Source organism: Diplotaxodon limnothrissa, linkage group LG16 (assembly GCF_057381915.1).
Source record: "Diplotaxodon limnothrissa isolate DT_005_m linkage group LG16, D_limnothrissa_male_GT1.1, whole genome shotgun sequence".
In the NCBI taxonomy this organism is placed as follows: domain Eukaryota; kingdom Metazoa; phylum Chordata; class Actinopteri; order Cichliformes; family Cichlidae; genus Diplotaxodon; species Diplotaxodon limnothrissa.
This window is the reverse complement of record NC_140611.1, coordinates 26,792,578-26,819,834: the sequence shown is the minus strand read 5'-3', so window position 1 is coordinate 26,819,834 and position 27,257 is coordinate 26,792,578. Positions and strand designations below refer to the sequence as shown.

General features: G+C 39.3%; 1 protein-coding gene across 2 annotated transcripts in view; it reads right to left on the bottom strand.

Moving 5' to 3' along the window:
* abca12 (ATP-binding cassette, sub-family A (ABC1), member 12) overlaps positions 1 to 27,257 on the bottom strand; it is a 74,223-nt gene that overhangs the window by 4,646 nt on the left and 42,320 nt on the right. For both annotated transcript variants that reach the window (XM_085374977.1, XM_085374978.1), the window contains exons 34-65: positions 26,699 to 26,863; positions 26,322 to 26,523; positions 25,870 to 26,009; positions 25,160 to 25,279; positions 24,916 to 25,006; positions 24,174 to 24,353; positions 23,371 to 23,686; positions 22,659 to 22,773; positions 22,043 to 22,372; positions 21,585 to 21,654; positions 21,345 to 21,479; positions 20,278 to 20,436; positions 20,000 to 20,183; positions 19,188 to 19,406; positions 18,331 to 18,527; positions 16,931 to 17,088; positions 15,985 to 16,218; positions 15,702 to 15,849; positions 14,645 to 14,891; positions 13,341 to 13,430; positions 12,223 to 12,310; positions 11,939 to 12,066; positions 11,139 to 11,226; positions 10,706 to 10,814; positions 8,851 to 8,905; positions 7,355 to 7,532; positions 7,103 to 7,218; positions 4,399 to 4,561; positions 3,996 to 4,249; positions 3,376 to 3,583; positions 2,610 to 2,719; positions 1,883 to 2,033 (exon numbers count right to left, since the gene is read on the bottom strand). In XM_085374977.1, coding sequence (XP_085231103.1) covers positions 1,883 to 2,033; positions 2,610 to 2,719; positions 3,376 to 3,583; positions 3,996 to 4,249; positions 4,399 to 4,561; positions 7,103 to 7,218; positions 7,355 to 7,532; positions 8,851 to 8,905; positions 10,706 to 10,814; positions 11,139 to 11,226; positions 11,939 to 12,066; positions 12,223 to 12,310; positions 13,341 to 13,430; positions 14,645 to 14,891; positions 15,702 to 15,849; positions 15,985 to 16,218; positions 16,931 to 17,088; positions 18,331 to 18,527; positions 19,188 to 19,406; positions 20,000 to 20,183; positions 20,278 to 20,436; positions 21,345 to 21,479; positions 21,585 to 21,654; positions 22,043 to 22,372; positions 22,659 to 22,773; positions 23,371 to 23,686; positions 24,174 to 24,353; positions 24,916 to 25,006; positions 25,160 to 25,279; positions 25,870 to 26,009; positions 26,322 to 26,523; positions 26,699 to 26,863 — 5,148 coding nt within the window. The remainder of the gene's footprint in view (positions 1 to 1,882; positions 2,034 to 2,609; positions 2,720 to 3,375; positions 3,584 to 3,995; positions 4,250 to 4,398; positions 4,562 to 7,102; positions 7,219 to 7,354; positions 7,533 to 8,850; positions 8,906 to 10,705; positions 10,815 to 11,138; positions 11,227 to 11,938; positions 12,067 to 12,222; positions 12,311 to 13,340; positions 13,431 to 14,644; positions 14,892 to 15,701; positions 15,850 to 15,984; positions 16,219 to 16,930; positions 17,089 to 18,330; positions 18,528 to 19,187; positions 19,407 to 19,999; positions 20,184 to 20,277; positions 20,437 to 21,344; positions 21,480 to 21,584; positions 21,655 to 22,042; positions 22,373 to 22,658; positions 22,774 to 23,370; positions 23,687 to 24,173; positions 24,354 to 24,915; positions 25,007 to 25,159; positions 25,280 to 25,869; positions 26,010 to 26,321; positions 26,524 to 26,698; positions 26,864 to 27,257) is intronic.

The window sequence follows — 27,257 nt, the reverse complement described above, 5'->3', positions numbered from 1 at the left end:
GTTCCTTAACAGCCAAATCACAACTGCAGTCACTTCAAGACGCTTTATATTGTAAGGTAGAGACTCTAAGATAATGCAAAGAACTCAACTGGAGACCCTCAGTGGAGATCTAATATATAACTACACATACTTGTTTTCACAACAGGAAAATATAGATTTACATGATAAAAGGTAAAGGTGGATACTATTTCTTACTGCCAATTTTATATTCCTGTTACACGTGTAACCGCTTTCTCCCATTTCGTCCAGTACAGCCACACAACAAATAACTAAGGTATCTATCTATTCCACTTCCATGAATATTTAATTATGTTTGTACAGCAGTGATGACTTTACACTGTGACTTTATTCTATCTAAACTCTATGCAGTCCCGGGGCTGCAGAAGCTGATGCAGTATAATCCATTTGGTGCATGGCAGTTGATCCTGTGTGTTAAACCCAGCAGGGATCAAAAACCCTTAATGACTTATAAACATTTCAGTCACTTAAAACTCTTCAAGGCTTCCCTGTTAATCAAATAAAATAGTGTGCTGTAAATACAACTACATTTTCAAATAGCTTAAAGTGATTTCCCATTGGTAGGCTTTAGTCTTTTTCCCATTAGTTGGCAAATTTGGAAACCAGATCGATGAAGCAAGTTAATGCAATAGATACCTTCACATAGAGTCTCTGCTGTTTCTCTGTAAGACAATTCGCCTTTTGTCTAGAGTTTTCATTACCATTCACTGTTTTTAAAAGTTTTATACTAGACAATTTCATACTAGACAAATACACAGTATTTTGTTATGTGAATGATAAAGACTGGTAACATAGACTATTCCTCATGCAGCAGGTTCAAATCAAAATATGATGTTTTTATGTTCTCTCATAAAAGCTGCTTTCTATCACCTTTGATGTTACAGCTCATTAAGCCAACAAAACCATGTCAATGCAAAATGACCCCATTAAGGCCTGTCTCATTATGCACAGCTAGGGGACTGTCAGTAGGAGACAACATAAGAGGAACTCTATATATAACCTCAGCTTTGAGAATTAGCCTGATGCTGCTGCAGTTGCCATTATAACCATTGTTGTCAGTATACCGACCGGAGAGGAGGGGCTGTAACAACAGCAGTGAGGGTGATTAGTGTCAGACAGATCCATTTCTGTGCTTTACTGTCTGTGTAAGCATGTGTATCTATGTGCAGCACTCTTGGTAATGTGCGTGCTCAATTCTGTTGGTAAAATGCCTGAGACTGTCAGAGACAATGTTTTTGTTGTTCTTCATTCTGACCTCAAAATGGTGCAAAGAAAGAGAATAAAGCAGACAGCGCTTACAGCTTGTCATGATATTTTCCACAATTTTTCACACTCCTAAGAGCTGCTTATTTTTGTTCTTCTCTGTCTTTCAAAAAAGAAATATTGATGGGATATTGATATTGAGCACACATCACGTGCTGATTGGTTGCTCTGCAGAGTCCTCTAATAAGCAGACACACTCAGCAATCACCACAGAAGCAAGATTGATTAGGTCTCAGGAATGATAAATGAGAAGATTGAGGCTTAAGTGGCATGTCAAATAAGATTCTCCCGTCATAAAAGCAGAATTTAAATATACATTTTTCCGCAGTAATGCATACTACATCAGCTCAATTCTGATGTTTGGACTGCGCAAGCTGACAACAAAAGCTTTTTCATTTCACTACAGATTCTACAGCTTTCATCACACATCATTCATTGCTGCACACTTTCTGATTCAGTATGCATAGGAGCAGCATCAGCTTCTAGTCCTGCGCTGGAAGTGCACCTTTGAATTTATATCAGATCCCGTGTCACTTTTTGAATGCTATTGTCACTTGGCAAAGTGACAATAGGCACCACTGCGTCTGCAGCTCTTCCTTACCCGGTCTGTCTCCCACTTTGAGATGCCACGTATGCGAGCATAGAAGTACAAATGCTCTTCTCCAGTGAGCAAATCATCCAGTGCATCCACTTGAGGACAGTAGCCGATGTTAATTCCTTGTTTCTGGCACTCCATGATGTCTACCAAATGTCTGGGGGGAAAACACACACAAAGAAAGATTTTCTTAAGCAGCATTCACCACATGATGTGGGACAGGCATGTAGGGTGTTTCAGAGGATCTGCTGTCTGTGGGGTGCTATCTAGCTTGCTAATATCCACTTTATATACTGACAACACAGCAGGACTGTACATTGCTACTTGTATGAAAGCTCTTCAGATACATCTTTAAGATAAAATTGCTAGTTTCTAAATCCCAAAACTATCATATTCAAATTTTCCCCAATAAAAAATTAATAACATCCCTCATATGTGAATGATTGCATTACGTAATTAAATTTTGGAATTACCTATGCACCTGTACCAATAAAATGAAATTCTTTCTTGTAAATGTTTAATTCTATAAGTCATCTTTATTTTGCTGGAATGTGTACATACTTATCCTGACATCTCTGCATCACTTTAGTGTGCAGCTAAAATGCAAGAGTGGTCATAAAAACACAACTATTCCCGCTAAGTTAATCCAGCGGTGGAAGAAGGGGGTAATAAAGAAAAACAGATTAAATACAAACATGCACTAGGCAACATTCACATGTTACATAAAGCTTACCCATCCCAGTCCTTGATCTGTGCAGTGCCATCAGTGGGGCTAACGTCTCCAGTCAACATCTTGAAGGTGGTAGTTTTTCCTGCTCCGTTCACTCCCAGCAAGCCAAAGCACTAAAAATAAACACTAGTTTCTTAGTAACTTCAAGCATTTTGCTATTATGCAGTATTGTGACGTAAAGCTGGGCTCTTTAAAGATTAGCCAGGTCAGTACTGTGTCAGTCAGTGCTGCAAAACTATGTAAAAAAGAAGTGTGTCCAAAGAAAACTTTTTCATACAACCAGACATCTGAAGTAATAGAATAAAAATGACTCGGATCAAAGACTGGACTGAAATTGGTCAAAATAAAATAAAGGCTTTGAGAGTAAATTAAAACGACAGCTTAAAATGATCACTTTTTACTGACTGCAGAAGAATATGAAAATGCTGGCCCGTCTTTTTAGTCCATATTAAAATGTACAATATTGTACATGCTTGTTATAGCCGCCAACAGTGGCTCCAAATCCTCAGCTGTGTTAATAACAGTAGGCTGTTGGTATTTTAAATTAATTGCAATCTTTGACGAGTCCATTGCACACAGCGACTAGTACCACCGTACAGCTCTTCAGAAATAACAAAACAGAGGCTGTGTGATTTCTGGGTAATTATAGAGTTATGCTGCTGCCATAAGAGATTAGACATTATTACACAATACCCCCCATTTTGCTACCCTCTTGCCTTAGAACAGCTTTACTATATTAGTATTCTGTGCTCCTGCCTCTGAGGCTTACCTCTCCTGCAGGGATGCCCACAGACAGATTCTTGACAGCGTGGACCTTCTTAGTGAGGTGTTGATAGATCTTTGTGAGCCGGTTGACTTGCAGTATGTCTGAGCTAGCTGCTCCACTGGCCACTCTGAGATGCTCAGATACCACATCCTCATCCTGATCATCATCATAAGCTGCCTGAGGCACAGTCTTGATGTAGCAAATTAGACGCCTATAATACAGAAAGGTTGTTGTTTTGTTTTTAAATAAGTGCAAGGCATTCTAGTTAATATAAATGCTTTATCACCCCCCGTCCCTGCCACAAAAAAATAAAAATAAATAAAATCACCAAAATCTTGGCCCACTTAGAATAAAAAAAATCTAATTTTACTTGCAATTGTCTTCTCTAATTACTTAATGTTGCTCTGTTGCATATTTAACCACCCGGTTGCATATTATCTGCATTTATTACATCTCATTTTCAGATTTTTGGCTACAAGAAGACTGCTTTATCAGTGTTAGCAGAAAACACATCTTGTGCATTTGCAAGTCCATCCTACCTTTAAAGAAAGCAAATGAAACTGATCTCAGTTAAAGATTCTGTGAATGTATATTCTCCTTTATATTATTTCTGTGTTTCTCACCTGACTTTGCGCATTAGAGATTTGTTGATCAAAAGACGCAGCGTGAAGAAGACCAGGCCCTGGATGATGGAGGAGATGAACATCCATCCCAGAGCTTCTGTGGAGAATGGGTTCTTATAGGCATCGACTCCATAGCCACTGAGAATCTGGACCTCTATGTCACCTCTGGCCAGTTCCATCAGCCCATTCCCAAAGCTGAACTGGGGGAAGATGAGGAAGGCGTAGCTCAGCTTCTGGAAGATTTTCTGGATTGCCTACAGGAGAGAAGCACAGAAGAGGGGACAAGATCTGAGGATGTGAAACTGAGTTTAACTGAGCTCATCTTGAATTCTTCACTCTCCTGTCAATGGACAAGCAAGGTATGTTTTCTAAGTTTCCCCCTGATTCTTACAGTTAATCTTACCTCAGGATTATGCATTGATATTTGACCCAGAAAGTAGAGGATGCAGGTGGTCAAGATGGTGTTGACACTGATGAAGAGGTTGATGCACACGTAGCTGATAAAGGCCATCTCTGCATCCCTGAAGATCCCGGCAAACAGATACATCCATGGGAAGGTGGAAAACCTGAGATGACAGAATAATCGCATTTTAAACTTAAAAAAATAACTCCACAGATGCACTTCAAAGCTGCGGTAACATGGTTGGGTTGGTTTGAAATACAGAAAACAGTCAGAAGGTTATAACATAAAATTAATAGAGAAATTGTGCAGTTTTGCTTACAAATGCACCTTCTAAAATATAGGCTTGTCTGAAGAGAGCCAGACAGAGTAGCTATGAGCCTTAAGAAAAAGAAGCCAGCAAAGAATACTGAAAAGAGAAGGTGGAATATACCATGCTACAATGAGGGTAAACATTCAGTCATGAAGCCAAAATAGAGGAAGATAAATGACTTCTCCCTATATTCCCTCGCATAATCTGTTTGTCCATTTGATTGGTAAGTCTGGGTCAGCAATACAGAGAGTAAGAGAAGGAAGGGAGAAAGAAATGAAAAAAAAAAAAGAGCAGTGTGGGAAATGAAACAGACAGACACAAACAGATAGAGCCAGACAGAGACAAAGCATCTGCATGCTTTGCCCAAAAAAAGTGCTTGGTAGGCAAGTGTGGGTGCCAAGCCATGACAAGGAACAAGCAAGAAGGCTGAACACCAGACCAGGTGGGTGCAGCCTGACAGATGGAGCACTGTGATTACTCATTGCTTGGGAAGGAGACATCTGTCTGATAAATGAGAAGCAGAGTCCTGACTTGGCTTTCTAAAATCTAGGGCTCAGGACTAGGCCTCCAAACAACAACGGCAAACACAAGAGTGTAAACCTCAGCAGCAGCTCGGGGATTGATGTAAATAATCCCAGTAATTCAGATGAGGCGAAACATGACACATCAGGGGTTTTGATACCATCCCCAAATCTAAATCTCTTTGTCAGACTGAACTGAAACCTTTGTATTTCGAGATTATAGCTAACCTCTGTCTCATACTAAGTCATTCTGTTATTGCCATAAGCCCCGTTGCTTCCTGATTCCCCCCTTTCTCCCTCTCTGGTGTCTTTGCCTTGAATGGGATAAACACGTTAGTAGTGATTTTCCATTAGCATTGCAGTCCTACTGCCATCTGTCTTAGCAAGAAATTCACAATAAACTTTTTTGCAGCATTTGCTCGTCCTTATGCTCTGCGCTGTAAATCCAACCTACTGGCACAGAATTGCAGTGCATGTGTGGAGATAGGCTTTTGAAAATGTATAAACCTTTCAATGATTGCTTGACTTTGGAAAGTCCTCTGCAAGAAATGTATTGTGCATTTGAATGAATCAGTATTTTCCCTGTTTGACTCCTTGGATGAGCTGGGTTCATGTTGAGGGTGATGGGCCTGCTGCAAGCATAAAGCACCATTCAATGAATAGGTTTGGTTTAGAGCAGTGCAGATGCTTCTGGAAACTTCACACACTTCCTGCTGTTGTCTCAGCAGGGCAACAGCCAGAACAACACATTCACCATCTCTATGACAGATTTGATGCGGTTCCCTTAAAACATTTTTTATAAACATGTCCATCATTCAGTGTGGTTCAGGTTGAAAATAAACTCAGAGGTAAGTAAAAATAGTTACAGTACTGTGCAAAAGTTTTAGGCAGGTGTGAAAAAATGCTGGAAACAAAGAATGTTTTCAGAAATATAAATGATTGTTTACTGGCCACAAATGTATCCTGCAGCAGGACGATGACCCCATTTAGAAATCATTAAGAACTATCTTCAGCACAAAGAAGAACAAGAAGTACTGGAAGTGATGGTATGGTCCCCGCAGTGCTCTGATCTCAACATCATCAAATATGTCTGGGAGTACATGAAGATACAGAAAGATGTGAGGATGCCTACATCCACAGAAGATCTCTGTTTAGTTCCCCAAGATGTTTGGAACAACCAACCAGCCGAGATCCTTCAAAAACTGTGTGCAAGTGTACCTAGAAGAATTGATGCTATTTTGAAGGCAAAGGGTGGTCACACCAGATATAGATTTGACTTAGATTTCTCTTGTCCATTCACTGCATTTTGTTGATTGATGAAAATAAAAGATTATTAAACTTCCATTTTTGAAAGCCTTCTTTGTTTACAGCATTTTTTCCTGCACAATACTGTATATTGCAACTAAAAGTGGCATAAGCAGTCATTACAGTACAGACCATTATCCAAGTGAACATTTAGGCCATTAGAAGTCTCTTTAATTTCCCTCTTTATGAAGTGGTAGCAAATATTACCTGCACTAAACCTTTCAATCTGACTGCTTGTCTAACTGCTACTTTGCTATTGTGTTGCATCCATATTTTGTGACACTATCATGTGCTCTGACTTTAGCCATTAGTAAGTATTAAAATATTATATGACAGAATGATACCCAAATTAAGTTAAAATAAAATAAATGTTTGCTTTCATAATGGAAAACAATCAAGTAGTATAGCTACTGTAGAGAGAACAATCTCTAAAAGATTGTCCTTCAAAATTTTCAGCCACACGAAGGACTGGTTCATTATCAAATACATTTTTGTCAACAATATACACTCCAGTACAACTACAATGTGACTACAATTAGTGAATCTACTTTTTTTCAAAGTTACTGACCCAAAGAGCACCAGGAGGAGAGTGACGGCACCCAAATTTTGGCGTTCTGTAAATGCTGGAATCTGGAAGGCAGCAATCACAACAACGGTCGCAGCTACGGGGACCAAATAGATGACCTATGGAAAAAGGTGGGGCACAATGCAGCAACAGAAAGTCACTTCGTTTAATAACTTTTGAAAAAGATATATGGATGAAATTAAGTTGAACACATGGTTTTCAATATTGTAACCAATTAAAGAAATACGACGTTACCATGTCATAGATGAAGTTTACAATCCAGTAGAAGGACTCGCTGATGCCAGCAATGTGCTGAAGCCTCTTGGACCCTTTTTGGTGCTCAGTGACTTCATAGAGGGCAAAACTGGCTGTTGTAATTGAGAAGCCTGTGAGCACGCACAGAGCCACAAGGATGTGAAGCACTCCCTGGACACTGTGAAGAAAAGATCATCCAGGTGATGTGATTAAATACCATTAACCATTGAGTTATCATGAATAATGCACTTATCATGTTACTGGGCCATGTATTTATTGTGTTGTGTTTTTATTTTTTTGTTCTGTTCTTTTGAATTAAAACTACTACAATAGCAACAACAAACGGTGCAGAAGAGTGAATATAAACTGGCGTTCAACCAGGTGTATGTATTTTCTGAAAATACTAGCTCATTTTAACCAGAATTATCATATTATTCCCTACTGGGACGTGACTCATTTGAACTACTGAGGAATCTCACAATGAATGGAATCCCATTAATAACAAACAGCTTTGTGAAAGAAAAAGAGATGCTTGCGAATCATCTTTGACAAGATAACAGCAAGAGAAACAGATCACTTCACGCAGAGAACAACTTCACACTGCTGTTGCTGTACAGTCAGCATGCCAAGGGTGTTTCTGTGAGACTGCAGAGCCTATTGTCCAGATTAGACCCCAGAAATCCAGTTGAAGCTTTGATCCCCTCAGTTCGTCTTCTACTCAGCGTGTTCATTTAAACTTTCTTGATGCCAAGCCAGTACCTGTTCGTCTCCAGTGCTCTCTCGCCTACCCTGCACGCAACTGAACTACTTTTACCACTCCCCTCTGGCTGGGGCACAACACCTCAAACTAAACACAATGAACTGCAAGAAGCTGAAAAGAGGATGAAGATGAAGCTGGCAGAGTGTCTGAGTGAGAAGGAGTGAGAACAACAGAAAGGGACATGTGGTGGGCGTTTCAGGGCAGCACTAACTACAGAGGATAGTCAGGAGCGACAGCTACAGAGCAGGCTTGTTATCAAGACAGCCAGCATAGCCTTAGATTTTCTCTCATGGGCAAAGCTACTATATTGTGAGAATCAAGACATTTAGAGTAATAAGTCTGCTGTATCTTTAACACAGCTCAGGGCAAATCAATACATCTAGTAAGGAAGCCTAATATCACCCATTCAGCTGCTACAGCATCTCAGCAGACTACACCTATTAAAGTTTTACACAGACACTGAACATAAATGTGACATATGTGGAAAAACTGACCAATAACTCTAAAATTGCCAGTAAGATGCTTAGTAGTAATAAGGCTCTAGAGAGAACACAATCCATCTTGAATTAGATGTAAAAAAACAAAACAAAAAACCCCCCAAACACATAAACACATGATTAATTAGGGAACATTTTCACAGATTAAGATGCAAATACAGATCTATTTTTCCAAGATTATTTGTCTAGTAATGCACTAGCAGTCAATTCTGCAGAAGAATTTTAAGCATGACCCTTACACTATATCTTCATCATCCGCCCGTCCAAAATAGGGTTGGCTGTAAACTGAAATGGCTGTAACAGAAAGAAACAGAGTACTGTGTTAGCAAAAGAAAAACAACAGCATGCAAGCTATTTTTCAGCACAGGAAGCAAATGAGCAATGATATTCTCTTAGCCTAGAACACAGTCAATTGAAAAATATAGTGGAAGATGGTTTCATTTGCCAGTGCGCACAAAGGAAATTGAATTTTCTTTATCATTTTTCTGGGTCTTTGAGATGCTCAGAGACATGAACTGTAGCCCTACATATTTTGCATTTCCTGAAATAGGACTGTGAGTTCACCTACAGCACAGAAGCCCCAAAGCAGGCTGCGGGATTAGCATTACTCAAGACAACTTTGATGAAATTGATTAGTACCACTGCCTAAAACATCTGTAATTACTGATACTACAAGACGACTGCACTGAATTCAAATGTTCCCATACCTGGTTTGTGCATTTGCAATGATAATTAGGAAGAGTTTTACTAATAAGTATATTTATATGCAGAGATATTATTTATGTTGTCATAGTGGTTTGAAAATGGGCAAATACCCCCATTTTAGAGAACCTGAGCCTTTGAATTTGTGCCATTTCTTTTCTAAAAGAAGTCCCAAAACCTAAAAAGCAACTGTTCATGTTTGACGTGTAGTTCAACCGGCTAAACTAAAGAAATTGATTATCTATACTATGTTTAGTTCTAAGAGACTCAAGCTGAGCATGTGTTTTCAAATCAAATCTTCTAAAGGTGGACTATTAGGCAGGTGAGAAAATCAATGATTTCTGGGGGATGGGTGAGGAAAAACTTGAAATAAACAACACAGTTGCAGGTAAGAGTAATCTGAGTTTATGATCTGGACAGTAGTGTTTTTGTACAAATGCACCAGTGGGTAATTGTAGTCAGAAATCCTGCAAGAGTGAGTTGAAAAATTGGTTTGATGCAAACATCCAATGGGGCCCAACCCCAAAATTAAACTGTAGTACACAATGCAAAGGCTAGGATATAATTTTTAACAGATAAAGCAGTCACCTTGAAAAGCAATCTCCCTGGATCTCCACCCCGGACAACCCCTGCCACCGCTTTGAGTTTGCAGGTAACATTTAAATGGTTACACTTTACCCTCAAGCACTTTTATCATCCACTGGGGAATAAATGTGTGTGTGTGCCCGTTCTGCTATTCATACATGTTTTTATGAACAATTCTATATATGCATTTGTGTATGAGTGCATGACTGTGTACTCCTGCCTGCAGGCAGATGGTCAGGATAATACTCAGAAGCTGAAACAGTACTGAAAACGTGGGCCAGCCTCGTTTCTCTTTAGCAGATCTCCCCAGTGAGTGGCACTCATCGGTATTCACCATGCATAGTGATGTGAGCGTAAGGACACACAGCACCCCCTGGCTTTAATCCAGTGAAATGAACCATGAGTAAACACACTGTTTACAGCTTTCTTTACTGTATGTTTAGTATACAAAATGCACCGGGCTATCAGTGAGGGGCAGCTTTCTAATACTGATGTGCCTCTCTCCTGTGCAGTCATGTCTTTTTCAATCTCTGCCTTACCCTATCTTTGCAATAACCAGTGTTTTGTGCCTGAAGGCATAACATAACATAACATACATATACGGTACATTTTCTAAAACTCACTTTAATCACATTACAAATAAGAGTAAGCTGTGGCCAAAATCCATTTCAGTATTCCAAAAGTTAGATAAAACTGATGTTTGTTATTAATGCATTTCTTTGTACAGAATCCCCCATCAGTTGAAGTGACATCTCAAACATGTGTACTAAGACTTTTACTTTTTTTTCTTCACCAATTCTAGCTTACCATATTTGCGTGGATCCTTGTCTGCTGGCAGATTGGAGCGTAGGATGAAGTTGTTGAGGCTGTTTAAGTATGCTGGCATTGTGTGGTGACCCTCAGGGTTGAACCAGACCTACACAAGCAAAAACACAGACATGCATAAAAACGAACAACATTCACAACACTAGAGATCAGGAAATGTAGGTATACTATATATTAAAACAACAAAAACACTTTAATAACACAAAGAAGGCAGACGTCTTCATCTACGCTGGCACAATTCCTGCAGTAAAGCATATTTATGATGAAAATGATGGTGTAACAATTCAGCTCCATTTCCATGCACTGAGTAAACACGTTTGGTTAAGACATCAGGTTTTAACTCTTGACAACTAATCAGTACGGCAATTAATCTGATAATAAGAAAAGGGGCAGGGAAGCAGTGGGAGAACGTTACCTTAGACAGCGTACGGTTTTTGGGCACTGTTGTGATGTCCATTTTTAAGTCCGCTGGGAGTGGCATGCCAAAAGCAAAACCACCGTACCTGGAAAAACAAAACATTGACTAAAACAAGGAGCTTTGCTTGATACTGAGAAACTCGATGTAACGCACTGTGATTTTCACTTGGTTGTTTTGCTTTTAATCAAGAGTAAATTTTCAACATATGCAGATGAGAGAACCATTTCAGGGTAAAAGCACCCAAGCCCAAATTATAAGTATGATTACCATTATCAACAAGGTGCTAGAAACCAATTTGTGTCAAGCTGAGAAATCAGGAAAACTATACTTTTAGGCACTTACTAACTAGTTTTCATAATTAATTAGATTTCTGCACATCTTTCTTTGGTAAAACACCAGTCATTCCATGCAACTGAATACTGTGAAGACCATTTAAAGCCTCCCAGATGACTAACAAACTTTATTTCAGAGACTGCTTGCAGAATTCTGGAATTTCATTTAGGTCAATCGTTTCCTCTGAATTAATAAAAAAAATGAAATGAACGAAAAGATTTGCAAACGATTCCTAACTATCGTAGCTCATTTTAATGATGTAATGTTATGAAATATGATTTAAAATTCTGAGCAATATGCCACAGTATGCTGAAATTTGAATGTACTTGGACATTGCTTAATTCGGCTCATTTAATCAGAGAATACTTTGACTGCAACACAGGGTACAGTAAATTATCAGTGAGGCATGTATAAAAGTCTCACTGTGGCTTCATTAACCACATGGATATATTGGCTCCATTCACCTGTTCCTTATGAAGTCATTGGCTGTAGCCACTAGGTAGTTCTCCACATTGATGCCATTCAGATCATAAACAATCTGAGATGAAGGGATCTCCGTATGGGGGGGCTGGTAGTTGTCTTTGTCACAAATCTGCATTGCAAAGAAAAGATAAATAAATATCTTCCCTTTTTCAAAAAAACATGAGCACAGGAAACACGTTTATGTGCTGACACACACACACACAAACACACAAGTGAGAACACAGAGAATCACTCAATCGCACTGTTCTCGGTGACCTAGTCTCACCTGTTCTTTCCGAGTGCATTTGCAGATGTTGAATCCTTTCGTGGTGTTTCCACTGGAGCTCCACTTGTTTGTGTTTCTTGTGCAGTCACTGAAAAAGAGGAAAAAGTTTCACCAAGTGAAATGAAGTGAGTTTGCAGTGAGCGGTACATACCACAACACTCTCCCTAGACACACCCCAGAAAATATTTTGAAAGTGAGGAGATATGATGGCCCGCTAAAAGAAAGAAAACTGTAAAATCTAAAACCGTTTATGAAGTAGCTGTAGGCTTACATGATTTTTGTGAGATCAGGATCTAAATCTTTCCTTTGATAACAGTTTTCAAAGCTGTTAATGTGTGCTGTAATATCATATTGTGTGAAATTTCTGTTTGTGTGGGCTGATGTTCAACTCCCAAGCATTTTGCTCTCTGCCAAATGCTTTCAGGGACGCTCTGTGCAGATCAAAAACAGGTTGCAGCAATATTATTTGCATACACACCTGTTACTTTAGATTTCTAACACACACAAGTAACAATGATCATAATCAGAGGATGATGCAATATATTTTCTATATACCGGTATGTAAAAAAAAAAATGTAAATACAGTAATCAGTCATTGTCCTGCTGTAATTACTGGACATGATGAGCAGACATGCAGCCTCTTTTTCCATGACAGGGTCTCTCTCTCTCTCGCTCTCTCTGTCCCTTCTCTTTCTCTCACTCTCTTTTTTTATTTTCCTGAGAATTTTAAAATGCCTCTGAGGTCTGGTTCATGAGTGCCAACATTGATTTGAGTGCCTGCAAGGGGAAAATCTTCCCTATAAACACGGGGTGTTTACGGAATACAGATGATGCTCTCACATCGCAGAGTCCTGCTGCAGGCTTTCAGCCACATGCACTGAGCAGAGCAGCAGAGAAATTAAGAGTGGAGGGACAGGAGAGAGACCAGAGACAGCGACAGGAATTGCAGAGAGGAAAGCCTTGTAAAATAAAGATGGAAAGAGACTTGGATGAAGTGAAATATAAAAACGCTGTACATTTGACAAAGGCTTAAATACATAGAGAAAGCAAGTACAGGAATCAGCATGTCACTGATAAAAACAAACAAAAAAGATGTCATTAGTAGTATAATTACTTACAGGTTATCAGGCTTGTCAAGACAGGTGGTGTCCATCCCAGGGAATGACATCATGGTGTCTGCCAGACGCTGTGAGTTGGGATTCTGGTTGCTGTAGAATCAGAAAAGTGTTAGCCTTGACTCGGGAACGCCAGATATGTTACAATAAGAGGATATAACAGACACAAAGGTTTATTTCATGAGCATCCACTAAGCAGACTGCTAAAACTGATAGCCAGCCAGCCAGATTTTACTTAATTTATGTGATGATTTGAGGGCTAAGGATCAACAGCATTTAACTAATGGTTACTAATGTAACCATTAGAATGGCTTCTCTGAGCAACTAGAGAAAGAATGAGGACATTTGACTTGTCACTTTAAATTTAAGTAGATTTGTTTTATTTACCATTCCTTGCCTTAAAACGCACACAAGTAGCCTCATAAATAAAAATCATATTACATTTGCATCACTCTTAGAAAAAACTAAGAAAACACAGTGTTCCGGGAAAGTTCCAAAAATGTTGAAACGCTGAAGCATCTCTGACCCTAAACTACCTATAACCTTCTTCTGCACTGCGAAAAAAACACTGTTTCTGAGATGAATAATTAATTATCATTTTCAATCCCTTTTGTATAGCAAACTAAAGAGGACTGGGAGGAGCATCCATACGGTCTCTGATACAGTTTGGCACCTCAGCATTTTCTCTCTTGCTACATATCTCCTTGATCAAACAACAGCAGATCGGGAGGATGAAGACATCTTGCAATCTCCTGACGCTCCTAATCTCTCTTCCTTTGATCTCACATTGTAGCCGTCTTCATCGCAAACATCTCTTACCCTCACATAGTCTCTTGTGCTCTCGCATTTTAAGGTCCACATGCCCTTCAACAAACTACAGAATCAAATCAAAATCCTTTTATAACAAGTGTGGCATGCCTCCTGCAAATGATGCAGACCCCAGTGAACCCGTCGAGTAAGGTGGTGTATCAACCATTCAGTTCAGGAAGTGATTACCAACATCTGTTATGATGATAGTTGTCTGTAGCCCTGTGGCTTATGTGATTTATATGGTTCCCCAGATACAATGTCCAAAAGTGTGGGCTTGTTTTATATTGCTACTTTGGCAAATCATAAAACTACTTTCCTCTTTTCCAGTAGAATTTTCACTCTTCTGTGTTTATTTGTTGCTAACTCAAAAACTAACTTCCTGAGATATTCTCAAATATTTCAAACATGTTACATAGAAGCACACTTATTTGCCTAATTAACTTCTGTTTTGTCTCTTTTTATGGTTTATCTGTATTTTCACTTCTGCAGGTACTGACCTGAAGAAGGAGTAGCTTGGTCCGATCTTGTAGAGCGCAGGGCTGAGCTGTAGCTCAGGATAGTGCTGCATGTCGCTTTTGATAGACCCCAGGCTCATAGCAAACACTACAAACAGAACAGGAAGCAGGATTTGGGAAATCAGGCCCTTCCAGTCTCTGCGGCTGTGGTGGAATCTCTTGATCAGGATGGCTGACATTTGCTGCCAGGCCAGAGCCATGCCGGTCACTGTGGATGAACTGGTAAGGTCTGAAACACACAAAAGGAGAGCAGAGCGAGGAGAGAATGATTTTGGGGCAAATTCACTTGCTATCTCAGTACTTTTATGAAGCCTTCGTTGTCTTTTAAAGACAGTAAAGCTAAAGGCTACCATGCAGACACAAAAAATGACAGTACAATCCATCAAGAAGACTGCTCCAGTTGTAGAAGTTGTAGAACAAGCTTAGCAGAGTATTGGCAAAATATTTTAGGTTGTCTATGAAAACGTCAAATTTAAAATAACAAGCTCGGGTAAAAACGCAATGTTTTGAAAAGCAGAGACTTTGCTCCATATGTGGCCACCTTTAAGAAATCAATCCAGTTAATTTGTGAGAATTTGTCTTGTTGGAGCTGGTGGTGTTTATATTTAAAGTGTAACCAAAGCTTTTATAGTAATCTCTTATTTCACTTTAATACATGCATGACTGCTGGAAGTGACAAGTGTTAACTCTGAGGTCTAAAGGTGTGTGATGCTGAATAAATGTTATGTTAATTATAAAGTTCAACCATCTATTCTCTTTGTATTTTCAGTCTCTTGTTTTCTTCTGTATGATTAAAGATACTGTTGAATATTAACAGAATTTAACTTTTTTGACTATAAAACTTCTGTCATTTAATTTTCCTTGTCTTGACGTTGTAGTATGTACTGTTTTTTATCAGTGTTTTTTTGTTTCGTTGTTTTTTGTCAGAGGTATCAGTTTAGCGGCTTTTTTTTTTTTACAAAAAGAAGATGACAGCAATTGGTTAACAAAAACAAACAAACCAACAACAACAACAAAAACAAACAAACAGTGAACTCACTGATCCTGTCGCTGAAGCTTGTGCTGCTGTCACTGTCGTCTAAAGACAAGCTGTCGATGGATATATTGTCGGAAACCGTCTCTGATACAGATGGGAGGCCATCCTCAGCTTTAGCTTCTGTCTGTCCATGAGTCAGTTGGAGGAACACCTGCAAATATATATAAAAAACCATATATAGTATCTGTATATGATAACCCTATTTTTTTTAGGGTTTATGATATGCTGGCAGATATGTTAGTATGATTAAGTTTAAATGTACCTCGGCATCAGTGTGAGAGCTTACCTCCTCTAGTGTGGTGTCAGAGATACCATAACCCCCCAACTGTAGAGCATCCAGGTTGGAGTCCAGTGCAGTAAGCAGAGAGCGGTATGAGGAGGCGTTGGATGAGTTGAAGGGTGGCAGTGAGTAGACCAAATCATTGCCCTGGGCTTCTTTCAGTTGTGCTTCAGGTACATGGGCTTGGACAAAGGCTTTAACTTCAGCGCTGTCAATCTGTTTATTTTCTGTGTTTTGCACCTGCAAGTAGAAAAGATTAGGAAAGTGAAATCTTACTTACCTACACTACACTATCTAACATATAACACACTGTTCCTGCTTTTCAGGGTTTTTTTTACATAAGTTACAAGTGATATGACTAAGCAAAGCTGAGATAAACTTGGAAAAAATCACTTTTTTTCCTCACACTGTCTGATGGTTTCTGCTTTAGATTGCTGAAATGGCTGACTATCATCGTAGAGGACACTTTTCTTAAGGTACAGAATACTGACAGAAACATCAGGTTTGATCAAAATATACAAAATCAGATCGTTATTTATCCATGAGAAGGCATCATTTCTGTGTGTCTTAACATAGTTCATGTGGCCCTTTTTTAATATATCTGATACAAATTGACCTATCGCAACATGTCATCTGGGAAAAGATAAAACCCTGGGTTTGGTTTTACACAAACAGTCCAGCTCCTTCATAAAAGCTTTTGGTGAAATGTTACGCCTGTGATGACCATTTACTTTGCAAGATGCCACTCTGCTAAGAAACATTCTGAGTAAAATGCATCAGAGGAAAGCTGCTGTTCTCTCATTTTTAGAACCAGTTGTCTGCTGGAAAAGCATATTTCACTAAAAAATAAATAAGTGGAAGTAGATTTTCATTAAAATTTCATGTTGTGGAAAAAAGCTGCTGTAAGCATGAGTCTTTATTGCTTCGACTGACAGGGCGATTAAATGATTACCTTTTTGGTGAGGGTAAGTTTGTAGCCTTGGCCTAGCTTTTCTTTCAAGTAGAATGGAGATCCACAGCATTTTAATCCTCCATTCTCCAGGAAGGCGATGCGGTCACTCAGCACTTCTGCTTCGTCCAGGTGGTGGGTGGACATGATGATTGTGCGGTCTGAGAGGGCACACATATAAAAAAAAAATTACACATGCAATATTACACTCTTCTTTAACAGGTAAATCTTACACAAATGTAAAATGGAGGTGAAAATTACGAAACAGAATCTGTAAGATTATATTTACCAACTAAGCTAGTCTGTAAAGCTTTGTCTTACTTTTATGGCTTCAGCAACTCCAAATAAACAAGCTAAAAAGCAAATATTGCAAAGACAAATCCAAACGCAAGCTCTATCATGCAAACACATCATAGAAACGGGCACAGAAACAGCAAGAGATGTGGAAGATTTATTTTGAAACAGATTTTTCTGGCACTAAAATCTCCCAAACGTCTGAGATGACGCCAATTACATGATATTTTCCAGAAACATCTGCTAAGAGAGCCTAAAAATACCTCCTCATTTATATTAAAATTATGCTTCGCTAAAGTCCATTCACAAAACAAAGCAGAGAAAAGTCCTGCAGTGAGCTGCAACCTGCAGGTTCACAGCTTGTTGCCCACCGTGTTTCTTAGAAAACAGATAGGAGGGTGCGTGTTCAGAGGAAAAACCCTAGTGTGAGACTTTCGGTTGTCTGTACATTTTTAATACTAACAATGCACAAATGCAGTGCAATTATTTTTTTATGTACTACAGAGATTTTACATTGGACTTTAAGGGTAGTTTTAAAAAGGTATGAGCTACACACATACGTACTGTGTTAGAAAATAGAGCTACAATGTGCTTCAAACGAGTATGGCTTTCTGGTGTTTCCCTCAAAGACTAGGATAGACAAATACAACAGATTTAAAAAAAAGAAAAGAAAAAAATAAATAAATAAATAAATATATATATATATATATATATATATATATATATATATATATATATATATATATATATATATATATATATATACACACAATTTAGTATATGAGTTATTTAAGGGTACACAGGTGGGTATTAAAGGGCTTTAAAAGCAATCAACCAGTTCTTAAATTGTATTCAAAAACAAACTGAGTCAGTGTAACTCAGACAAGTGAGATATTTTCACTGCACCTGCCGTTTGTCACCATCCAGGAAGGAGAAATGAGGATGCGCATTAATAAAACTACAAAAACCAGCGATTTATACAGACATGTCAAGTTAGAGTTGGCCAACCGAGACTGCATATGTGCAGGTCTCAGATTTCCTGTGATAAAAAAATCTTCATGGGGATGTTATTTCAGCGTTCAGTGTTTGAGTGTGCCTGTCAGACTTACTTTTCTTGTGCTGGATTACAATGTCCCAGATGTTGCGCCTGGAGCAGGGATCGACTCCTGTAGTGGGTTCATCCAGAACCACCACGCGAGAGCCCCCTATTAAGGCGATGGAGATTGACAGCTTGCGCTTCATGCCGCCTGATAGGGTGCCCACCCGCTTGTGTCTGTGAGCATACATCCCCGTGTCCTCTAGGATCCTGGGAGCAAAGTCGATGAAAAGCATTTAGGATGGAGCACATGCTAACTTTTTTTTTTTCAATGCATTACAACCCAGTTTGTGGGTTGTAGTTCAATCACTTCTATCAGTTACTCAGCAGGGGTTTCAGATTTCCTGAAACCAGGAGAGAGAAACTGTTCTTGCCTTTAAATTCACTACTATTCTGCTCATATAAGACCATCTAGAAAAAGTCACATGAAGCGACTTAAAACTCAGAGTTTTATGGTATTCTGCTCATGTTTTCCTGCAGATGCACATGGTATATTTGACAGCTCTAAAACACTAAAATAAGAGCGCAATTCAACGACAACAGGGATGCAATTTTTTTTTTTTACTGCAGACTTGGAAATACACTATATAGCCATTACTGATTTTCAAATTACCCCTGTATAACCTTTCACTCGTGTGAAGCACTGGCAATTATTTCTTATGAAAGTCTCGTAACCTCTGCACATATTTTCTTTTTATTTGAGGGCCATGCCTTTAACTGAGCAAAGGACGGAGTTTAATGATGTACATATAAAACAGCTTGCAAAGAGAATCCTTGTAACAGGTAAAATATATCACCAAGGTATCATCCTTAAAACAGAGCGTCCTTTTATACACTGAGCATATCAAGCTTCCTGCTCTGGTCACTCACGTGCGGACTTGTTCATGCAGTTCTCTGTCTGACCAGTGTGGGGCCTTGATCTGTCCATACAGCAGCAGGTGCTCCTTGGTGGTCATGTGATCAAACAGGACGTCATACTGCATGCAGACTCCTAGCTCCCTGCGAACGTTCTCAATGTTTGTCTGCATGTCTCTGCCGTAAACCTCTATGGTTCCCGAAGACGGGGCAAAAAGCCCAGTAAGGAGAGACCTACACAAAGAATACATGCATTTGTTAACAAAATTCACAATAATGAATAAACAAATTCGATTTTTATTACTCAGATCAAGTTATAAATGACAGAACATGCTCAAAAGACTTTTCATATACTAGGTGGCACTTGAAAAGCTGAAAATGCCTTTTCCTTTTGTCCTATCTGCTAGTTTTCGTATTTTCTCCCAGGCAGTTTCTTCTTAAATGATGACTTATTGTTCTCAAAAATATCATAGGGCATAAAATCCCTTCTTGGTTTTTGGTTTTTTCAGTGGTGTTAAATCTCATTCTGCCACTGCACTCCTTGTATGTTGCCCTTGATAAGAGCGTCAGCAAAATGAGTCGCATTTAAAATGTAAATGTAAATGCTCTAGTTGATGAAGACCCGTCAGGCGAATCGCTACCACAGTTGCTGTGCCAGATTTGGACAAAACAATCTCCCTGTCAGCATCCGAGCCTTGGAATGATTAAAGGGATGCACAAAATCTCATTTTAAATTGGATCATTTTGCTGCCACGGAGGGTGTATACAAGGTGGTCAAATGCATACTGGTATCTAAAAAGGAAAGGAAAAAAAACTGCCCCACTTACATGGTGGTAGTCTTTCCAGCTCCATTGTGACCGAGCAGTGAGGTGACGTGGCCCTCATAGAAAGAAACATTAAGGTTTTCAATAGCCACTTGGTCACCATAGGTCTTGGTGAGACCATGGAGAGCAACGCCAACTGGGAGCTCTGAGAAGTATTCCCCAGTCTTGGTGGAAAGAGCGCTCTTTCCTGTGAGAGACACAGAGAAGACAAACTGTAAATTAAACTAACAGCAGACAAGAATTCCTTGTTCCTGTGTGTGCCACATTATAATTTGACGCACCTTTTCCCTTGTCATTGGAGAAGGCAAGCTGGTCATTCTGCATGATGTTTGTGAAGAGAAGTCCTTTGGCCGTATTCTTCTGTGGTCGAACACCGCACAGGTCAGCCCAGAAGGAGAGTTTGAATGGGAAGTACCACGGAGAAGGAATGCCATATTTTCCTAATGGGTAAAATAACTGCAAATAAATCTCACATACACAATATATTTATATTTACATACCTATTTACAGCTGGGACTACTAAACAAAGTAACCAAACTAAACCAACCTGCATTTTCTTCAACTAGAAACTGATTAGTGTACACTTCACTTGATATTTTAAGGCAACGCTTACACATTCGCCTATAAGTGAATTCTAACCTGTGTTATTCTAATTCTATTACTTTCTTTAAGAATAGGATGTATATAAAAGATGGACACAGCCACTGTTATCCATTGGTTGCACAGTGCTATCTTTTTAAGGCTTGAGCTTAAAATTTTTGCTGTCACCATCTTTTTGAAACCAAGCATGCAAGCTTGGATCCCACTATGGAAGCCAGGGAAACTCATACAGAAGCAACCTATCAAACACTAGGAAACAGATGGACGCCACAATTTACAAAATGAACATCATGCTAAATCCAGAACACAAACTCATGCATCAAGGGAGGAGAGAGCTGTTTTCCCATAGACGTCTATGCAACCAGCCCCCTGCTGGCCATGAAGAAGAATGCACTCTTCAATTTAATTCAATTTTATTTGTATAGCGCCAAATCACAACAACAGTCGCCTCAAGGCGCTTTATATTGTACGGTAGATCGTACAATAATAGATTCAGAGAAAACCCAACAATCTTCCACTTTTCTCATCACTTTTATGATTGACAGACTACACTTGTATTTTAGTGTGTATATCAGCTGACCTGACAAAAAAGACTAGCAAACAAAAACTCTAAAACATAAATAAATAATAATGATCGGCTTGACAAACTATGTCTGATGTACTAAAATGGCCACAGGACATCAGCATCAATAGCTGAGTGAAAGATGTAATAAATTTGTTCTTTTGTTTTTTTTGTGCCCCAATTTACCTGGAAACACTGTGCGAATGTAAGCCCCAATGGTGAAGTAGAGGATAGAGTCGAAGAGCATCAGCCAGCACAGCCAACCGAACGAGGCTGTGTCTCCAGCAATGGGCGAGGAGTATGAGTTGCTCCATTGAATTCCTAAAGAGGTTAACATAATGAAAGTTTTATGCTGCCTTTCACTGATTCACTTAGCTCACATATCAAAGAGATCTTGATGGTAGTCAGATGTCTACATGCTTGTACCTTCTCCTTGGGCCTCGTAGCGAGACATGTACTGACTGGCGTAACTGAAACAGGTCGGGGAAAACAATCCCTGTCAAAAAGACAGAGGGAAATCAGACAGGATGCAAAACGACAAGCAAGAAAAAGGAGCAGCAAAAATATATATACACACACACACGTATATATGCATATATATATGTGTGTGTGTCTGTTTATGCAGATAGCTCCATATTGGGGGTGACTTTTTTGAGACAATCCAAACAAAAAATCATTCATTTTGTAAAAACAAAAAAAACACGTGTTCTAAAATGGATAGAATAAACAACATTTTCAAATGAAACTAACTGTCACTATATCTTCTTCTACATTATTTATCTTTCCAAACCAAATTACATTACTTGGTATTTAAATTATTACACGGTATACAAATGAGTTTCATATTCTTTAATGATGACAAATGAGGTTCACAGGAGCCTTACCAAGGCACTCTTCTGGATGAGCGTTAGACTGCCCTCCAGTGCGGTGACGATGATGAAGGGGAAGAAGCAGAGGATGTAAAGCAGGCTGCCACTCAGGCCGGCGATGTAGGTTTTGTCAAAGAAGGAGCTGACAAGATAACTGAAGGCTAAGATGCTCAAGCCATAGTCACACAGGTACAGGAAAATGAGGAAACCGTTACTGTTGGGCAGGATTTTGCCGTGCTTCAGCACCAGTGTCATGATGATGATAGTCACCAGCAGGTAGATAAAACACTCCACGAACCAGGCAAAGAAGTGACTGAGTGTGTTGACTCCCATCATTTTCATGTACTGTGAGAAAAACATGAAGAGAAAAAAACTTATGAAACTGTCAAAACACATCCTGTGCCTGTTTTGCCAGTGGTGCCTGTCAATAAATATGGAATGGAATTTTTGAAAGTGAAAAAACAAAATAAGGAACTACATGACTAAGACAATAAAATTACATTTTTCTTTTTAACTTATCACGCTGTCTGTTTACCAGAAATAATTTGTATTTACAAATGACTGTGGGTGACTAATTACTTTTTGGAAAGAAAAGCAAACTTTTTTCTTTCAGGGAAAAAAACAACATTACCTCATGCAGCCTCAGTTCTCTCTCATGCACAAGTTTCTTCACGAAATCAGCAATAAACAACACCCAGGCTACCATCAGCATGATAGGGAAGACAAAAGAGATGGCCTCCAGGTACCTGGGGAATACAGAGATGGCAATTGTCAATCAAATTCCTTGAAAACGTCCAATCATTGTCAGCAGCAGCAGAAGAAAATGCCTATCATTCAGTCACTGACTTGACAGATAGCGGAAGAGCAACACTGGGGTAGTTTGCAGATTCTGCCAGGAATCTTCCGATCCTTGTATTATTTACACAAATAAATGCCTTTCTACTGTATTTTTATTTTATTGACAGTCATATCTGGAGCCTCATAGACAGGCTTTTAGTACTTGCCATTGTACAGATTTAATATCCATATTTCACAGCTATCATATCAGAAATTGTGCAACTGAGTAATAAATCAGAATGAGGGAAAAGCAACGATCACTACATCTTATAGCTGGTCACAAGGCAGCCAGCTGAGTTTGTGGCCTGCTCATTCTTCTTGTAAGAGATATCAGGAGTATCTTATGTCACACTTGAAGGCAAGTGCAAGCATACATATTAGGTTTGAGCATGATCTATTGGACAAAATGTGGCATATTGATGCCAAAAAAACTTTGGACTAGATACATACATATATCTATCTACCAAATTTTATGTGAAAATTAATGCATGATTTATGGAACTCACTCATCCCGGTGATAGCACGGATATGGGAATGGCTGCAGCTGCACGGCTGTCTCTTTGGCTTTCTGTCCCGTCTGTGTCTCAATGATAGCTCGGTCAATGCTCTCCTGTAGGTAGATGAATCCCCGGTTGTAGCGCATTGTGTTTCTGGCTGAGATGTACGGCTCCTTGACAAAAAACGGGTTCCGGGCTCTGTCAGTCCGCATTACATTGTCCATATGCATGCGGATAGTGTAGCTGACTTCGGGAGGCAGAGAGGTTGTGGCCTCACGCTTGTTTCTGGATGAGTCTGCATCTTTGGGAAGCTTGAAGATCACACCTGAAGGGCAGATTGTACAACCTCACTGTTAGGTTACCCAACTAACTTCGTAATTCATTACCCTAAATACAAAGTTGCAGGGTCACATCCCTTGTATCTATCTCATCTTAATACATTATCAACAGCCTTTAGAGAAAGCACTAGTGTCTAACCCAGAAACTATTTGAGAAAAGGCCGTGAAAGGCACAATAACAACCTGAGTGGCTGTAAAAGTGAGCTGTAGTCATTTGGTATTCTGAGCCTAATGGGTGACTCATTGGAATTTCCCCTATTATTAAGGTGATATCACAGTTCTTTTCTACAGCATTACACTGTTCTAGGTCAGTTGTGTTCTCATACACATAATTTCATCTGTTAAGGAATTTTAGATCAACTGAAATTAACTTTCACTCAAGCAGATTAGAAACCACTGCTGGTCCTAGATACACGTGACATAGTCTGGTAGATCTCATCCTTTCACACAGAGATTCAACTCATTTTTACTCACTTGCATAGAGATCACGGTTTTTGGCAAGTTCCTGCGCTGCACTGTTGAGCTCGTCGGCAGAGTCAAAGCCACGGTATCGGTCAAACTTGATACAGGAAGAGATGTCAACCATCAAGGTGGATAAGGTGTTGATGTGATCCACTATCTCTTTGTTCGTCTCCAGCATCAGCGTCATGTTAGCTTTGAAAAGAATGAGATTTAGAAGTTTAGTGACAGGATTAAAACTCCAGGTGCAGTTTTATCTTTGATGGCAATAGAGTGCACCACTTTACATCGCAGCTCAGAAATAATGTGGTAATTGTGGAGTACATTTGATAATAAAGGAGGAATAATTTATTCGTACCATGTAATTATCAAAGTGGTGGGTTATAACACATTGGCTGTAACAATGCACTAACATTAATAAAATTTTTATGCCAGCCAACAGAAGCAACTATTTGCCTCTTCCAGGCAATGCTCTGCCTTATTATATGGTAACTCAAAAAGACACAGTCTGACAATACAAGTGATCAAATTAAGTGTACATGTATGTGAATGTCACACCTGGGAAAAAATGAGTGACTCAAGAAGAAACAGCTTAAGAAATCCACGCAGAAATAAATCGAATGCTTCCTGTAAAGTCTCATCTTTCACCTCTTCTATGGAAGTGTGGATATTTTACCAGTAATAAGCGAGATGGGAATGTAAAGGTAAACGTGGTATATGCAGCTTACAAAAGTAAGACCTTCAAATGCTCACTTACAGAAGCTGCTGAGTGTCTCCTGCATTCTGTCTACATTGATGCCTGTCTGCATCTGAATGAAGTTCTTCACAAAGGGATTGCCAAGGGAATTCTGCAGAAGGTAGAGAGAGTGGAAAAGACGAAATCAAGATTCAGCTGCAGAAACTCGTTGAAGACCACTGCATAGTTTATCTCTATATTTTCATATGACAGCAAGCCAGCTAGAATAATCAGATACAAGGACGACGTTTTTGAGTTTTCATACCTCCAGCATTGGCAAAGTCTTTTTGAGTGTGTTCGCAGACGTAACGAGGTACTTGGAGGATTTTATCCAGTCTTCTGAATATTGCCTTGCATTTGCAAAATCTTGCAAGGTGGCATTGGCCTGAGCAGTGATAGGACAGACAAGAACATGTAAAATAGTTGGTTATGTGTATGAAGCTGTGAAGGTAGCAGTGTACAAAAAAACAAAGTCAAACTCGCTCAAAACAGAACTACAGCTGGAGATGGCGATGCCTACAAATAAGTGTGTATCTTGTCAAATTTAAATATTTCTTGTTTGCTACATGCAACTGGGGGTGAATGAATATTAAAAAATTAAAATCAACTAAATAAAAAAATATCTAGAAATAGCAGTGATAATAACTCTAGTTAAAAAAAAGGCCTCAGATGAGGGATTTTGAAGGATTAGAACATAAACTTCGTGAAGGTCACGGAGTCGCTAATCCCCAGTTAAAATGTTTGAAGTGAAAAACAAGGACAACGGATCAGAAAATAAAGTGGAGATGACTATACACAGGGCCAGCCATGATCTCGCAGCTGCTGGCAGGTGAGTACATAATTAGTTTAAACAGCAAAGCAGCACAATACTGTCAGTCAGCAAGGTTCCCACTAAACTCAATCCGTCAGTCTATTGTTGTGTGCATGGAGCACAAGAGCTGACTTTAGATGCATTTGTTCTTTTATATTATATACCTTCTCTATTATGGCTCGTGTGCTGGGTGTATCGGGTGTGTACAGGATTTGTCCCATCAGCATTGGCTTGAGGAAGGCCCAGGCAATAGCTCCTCCTGTGGTGTTGACCATGTCCAGGTACATGTTCATACAGAAGGGAGCTACACAAAGACACAAAAGAGGAGCAGATCAAATATACAGCATTCTAAAGTGGAGGAGGCTTTTTTTGCCCGACATGCAAAGTCACAGGAGCTCCAAATTTTATAACAGCTTTTCAACAACTGGCTAGAATTGCTCTCCACTTGTTGAAAAGTGTCACAGTTACTGAAATTGTGCACTTTAGCGAGATATCCTTGTTTTAAACTTAAAAAAAAAAAAAAAATTGTAATGGAACTGTGTGAATCAAGAGCAAATATACATGAATGCAGAGGTGACAGAGTTCCATTTTAAAATCTATTCCCTTCAGAACATACTGGCATTCCGTGGTATCTTGAACCTCTCAATCATCTCCTCCCTCTGTGGGTTGTTGGTAAAGGAAGGGTCCGAATCTGAGACGAGGGGCAGCTTGGAGATTCCAAAAAGAACCTTGATGCCATGGCTGCACAGCGCTCGAGAAAGGGTAACGAATGATCCTGCGCTGGAAGTGGTGGACCTCCGCTCCCTCACTGGATGTGGCTAAAAAACAAACCATGATGCTGTTACTTACTATCTGATTCAGTACTGTGAATGCAGCAGAGAACTGAATCATTCACATTGTTTGCTTGGGCTAGGTGTAAGTTTGAGTGATCTCACAAACATGAATATATTATTGATAAAGAGCAGTAAAGGTGGAGCAGTTAAAAGAACTCACTTGGCTAAAATGGTTGTTGGCTGTCAGGTTGAGGTTTTTGATGTTGTTCAGGTATATTTGCAGTTGGTTAATGGCAGGAAGCATCTTGTCCATCATGTCTGTTATAGCCTCAGTCACCCAAACCATGATTCCCACCACGGCCTGTATGTCGTCAGACAAAACCATCTGAAAGAAAAAAAACATTTAAACACACTTTAATCACTGTTACACTTTTTTGCCTCTCTTGTCTTTAATAATTTACAGGGTTTTGAAAACATCGGTCTACCACTACAGTATAACACCCAACAAATAACTCATTTCGGTGATTGGCTACTATCGTGTCACCAAAACCCACAGGGGAAAGTTTCATGTAAGCCGAGGTTGTGCATCTTTAACAAGTTTTATATCAGGAGTAAAAGACACAATCAAAAATTAGATATCATGAAATAAAACAAATTTTGTAAGTAACTAAAATGAGCTTTCATGGTCAAACAGATAAAATGCTGCATTTAACCTTTACTGGCCTACACTTTGTTGAGCCTTGTATGAGTTTTCTGCCATGGGTGTGTATTGGGGAAAA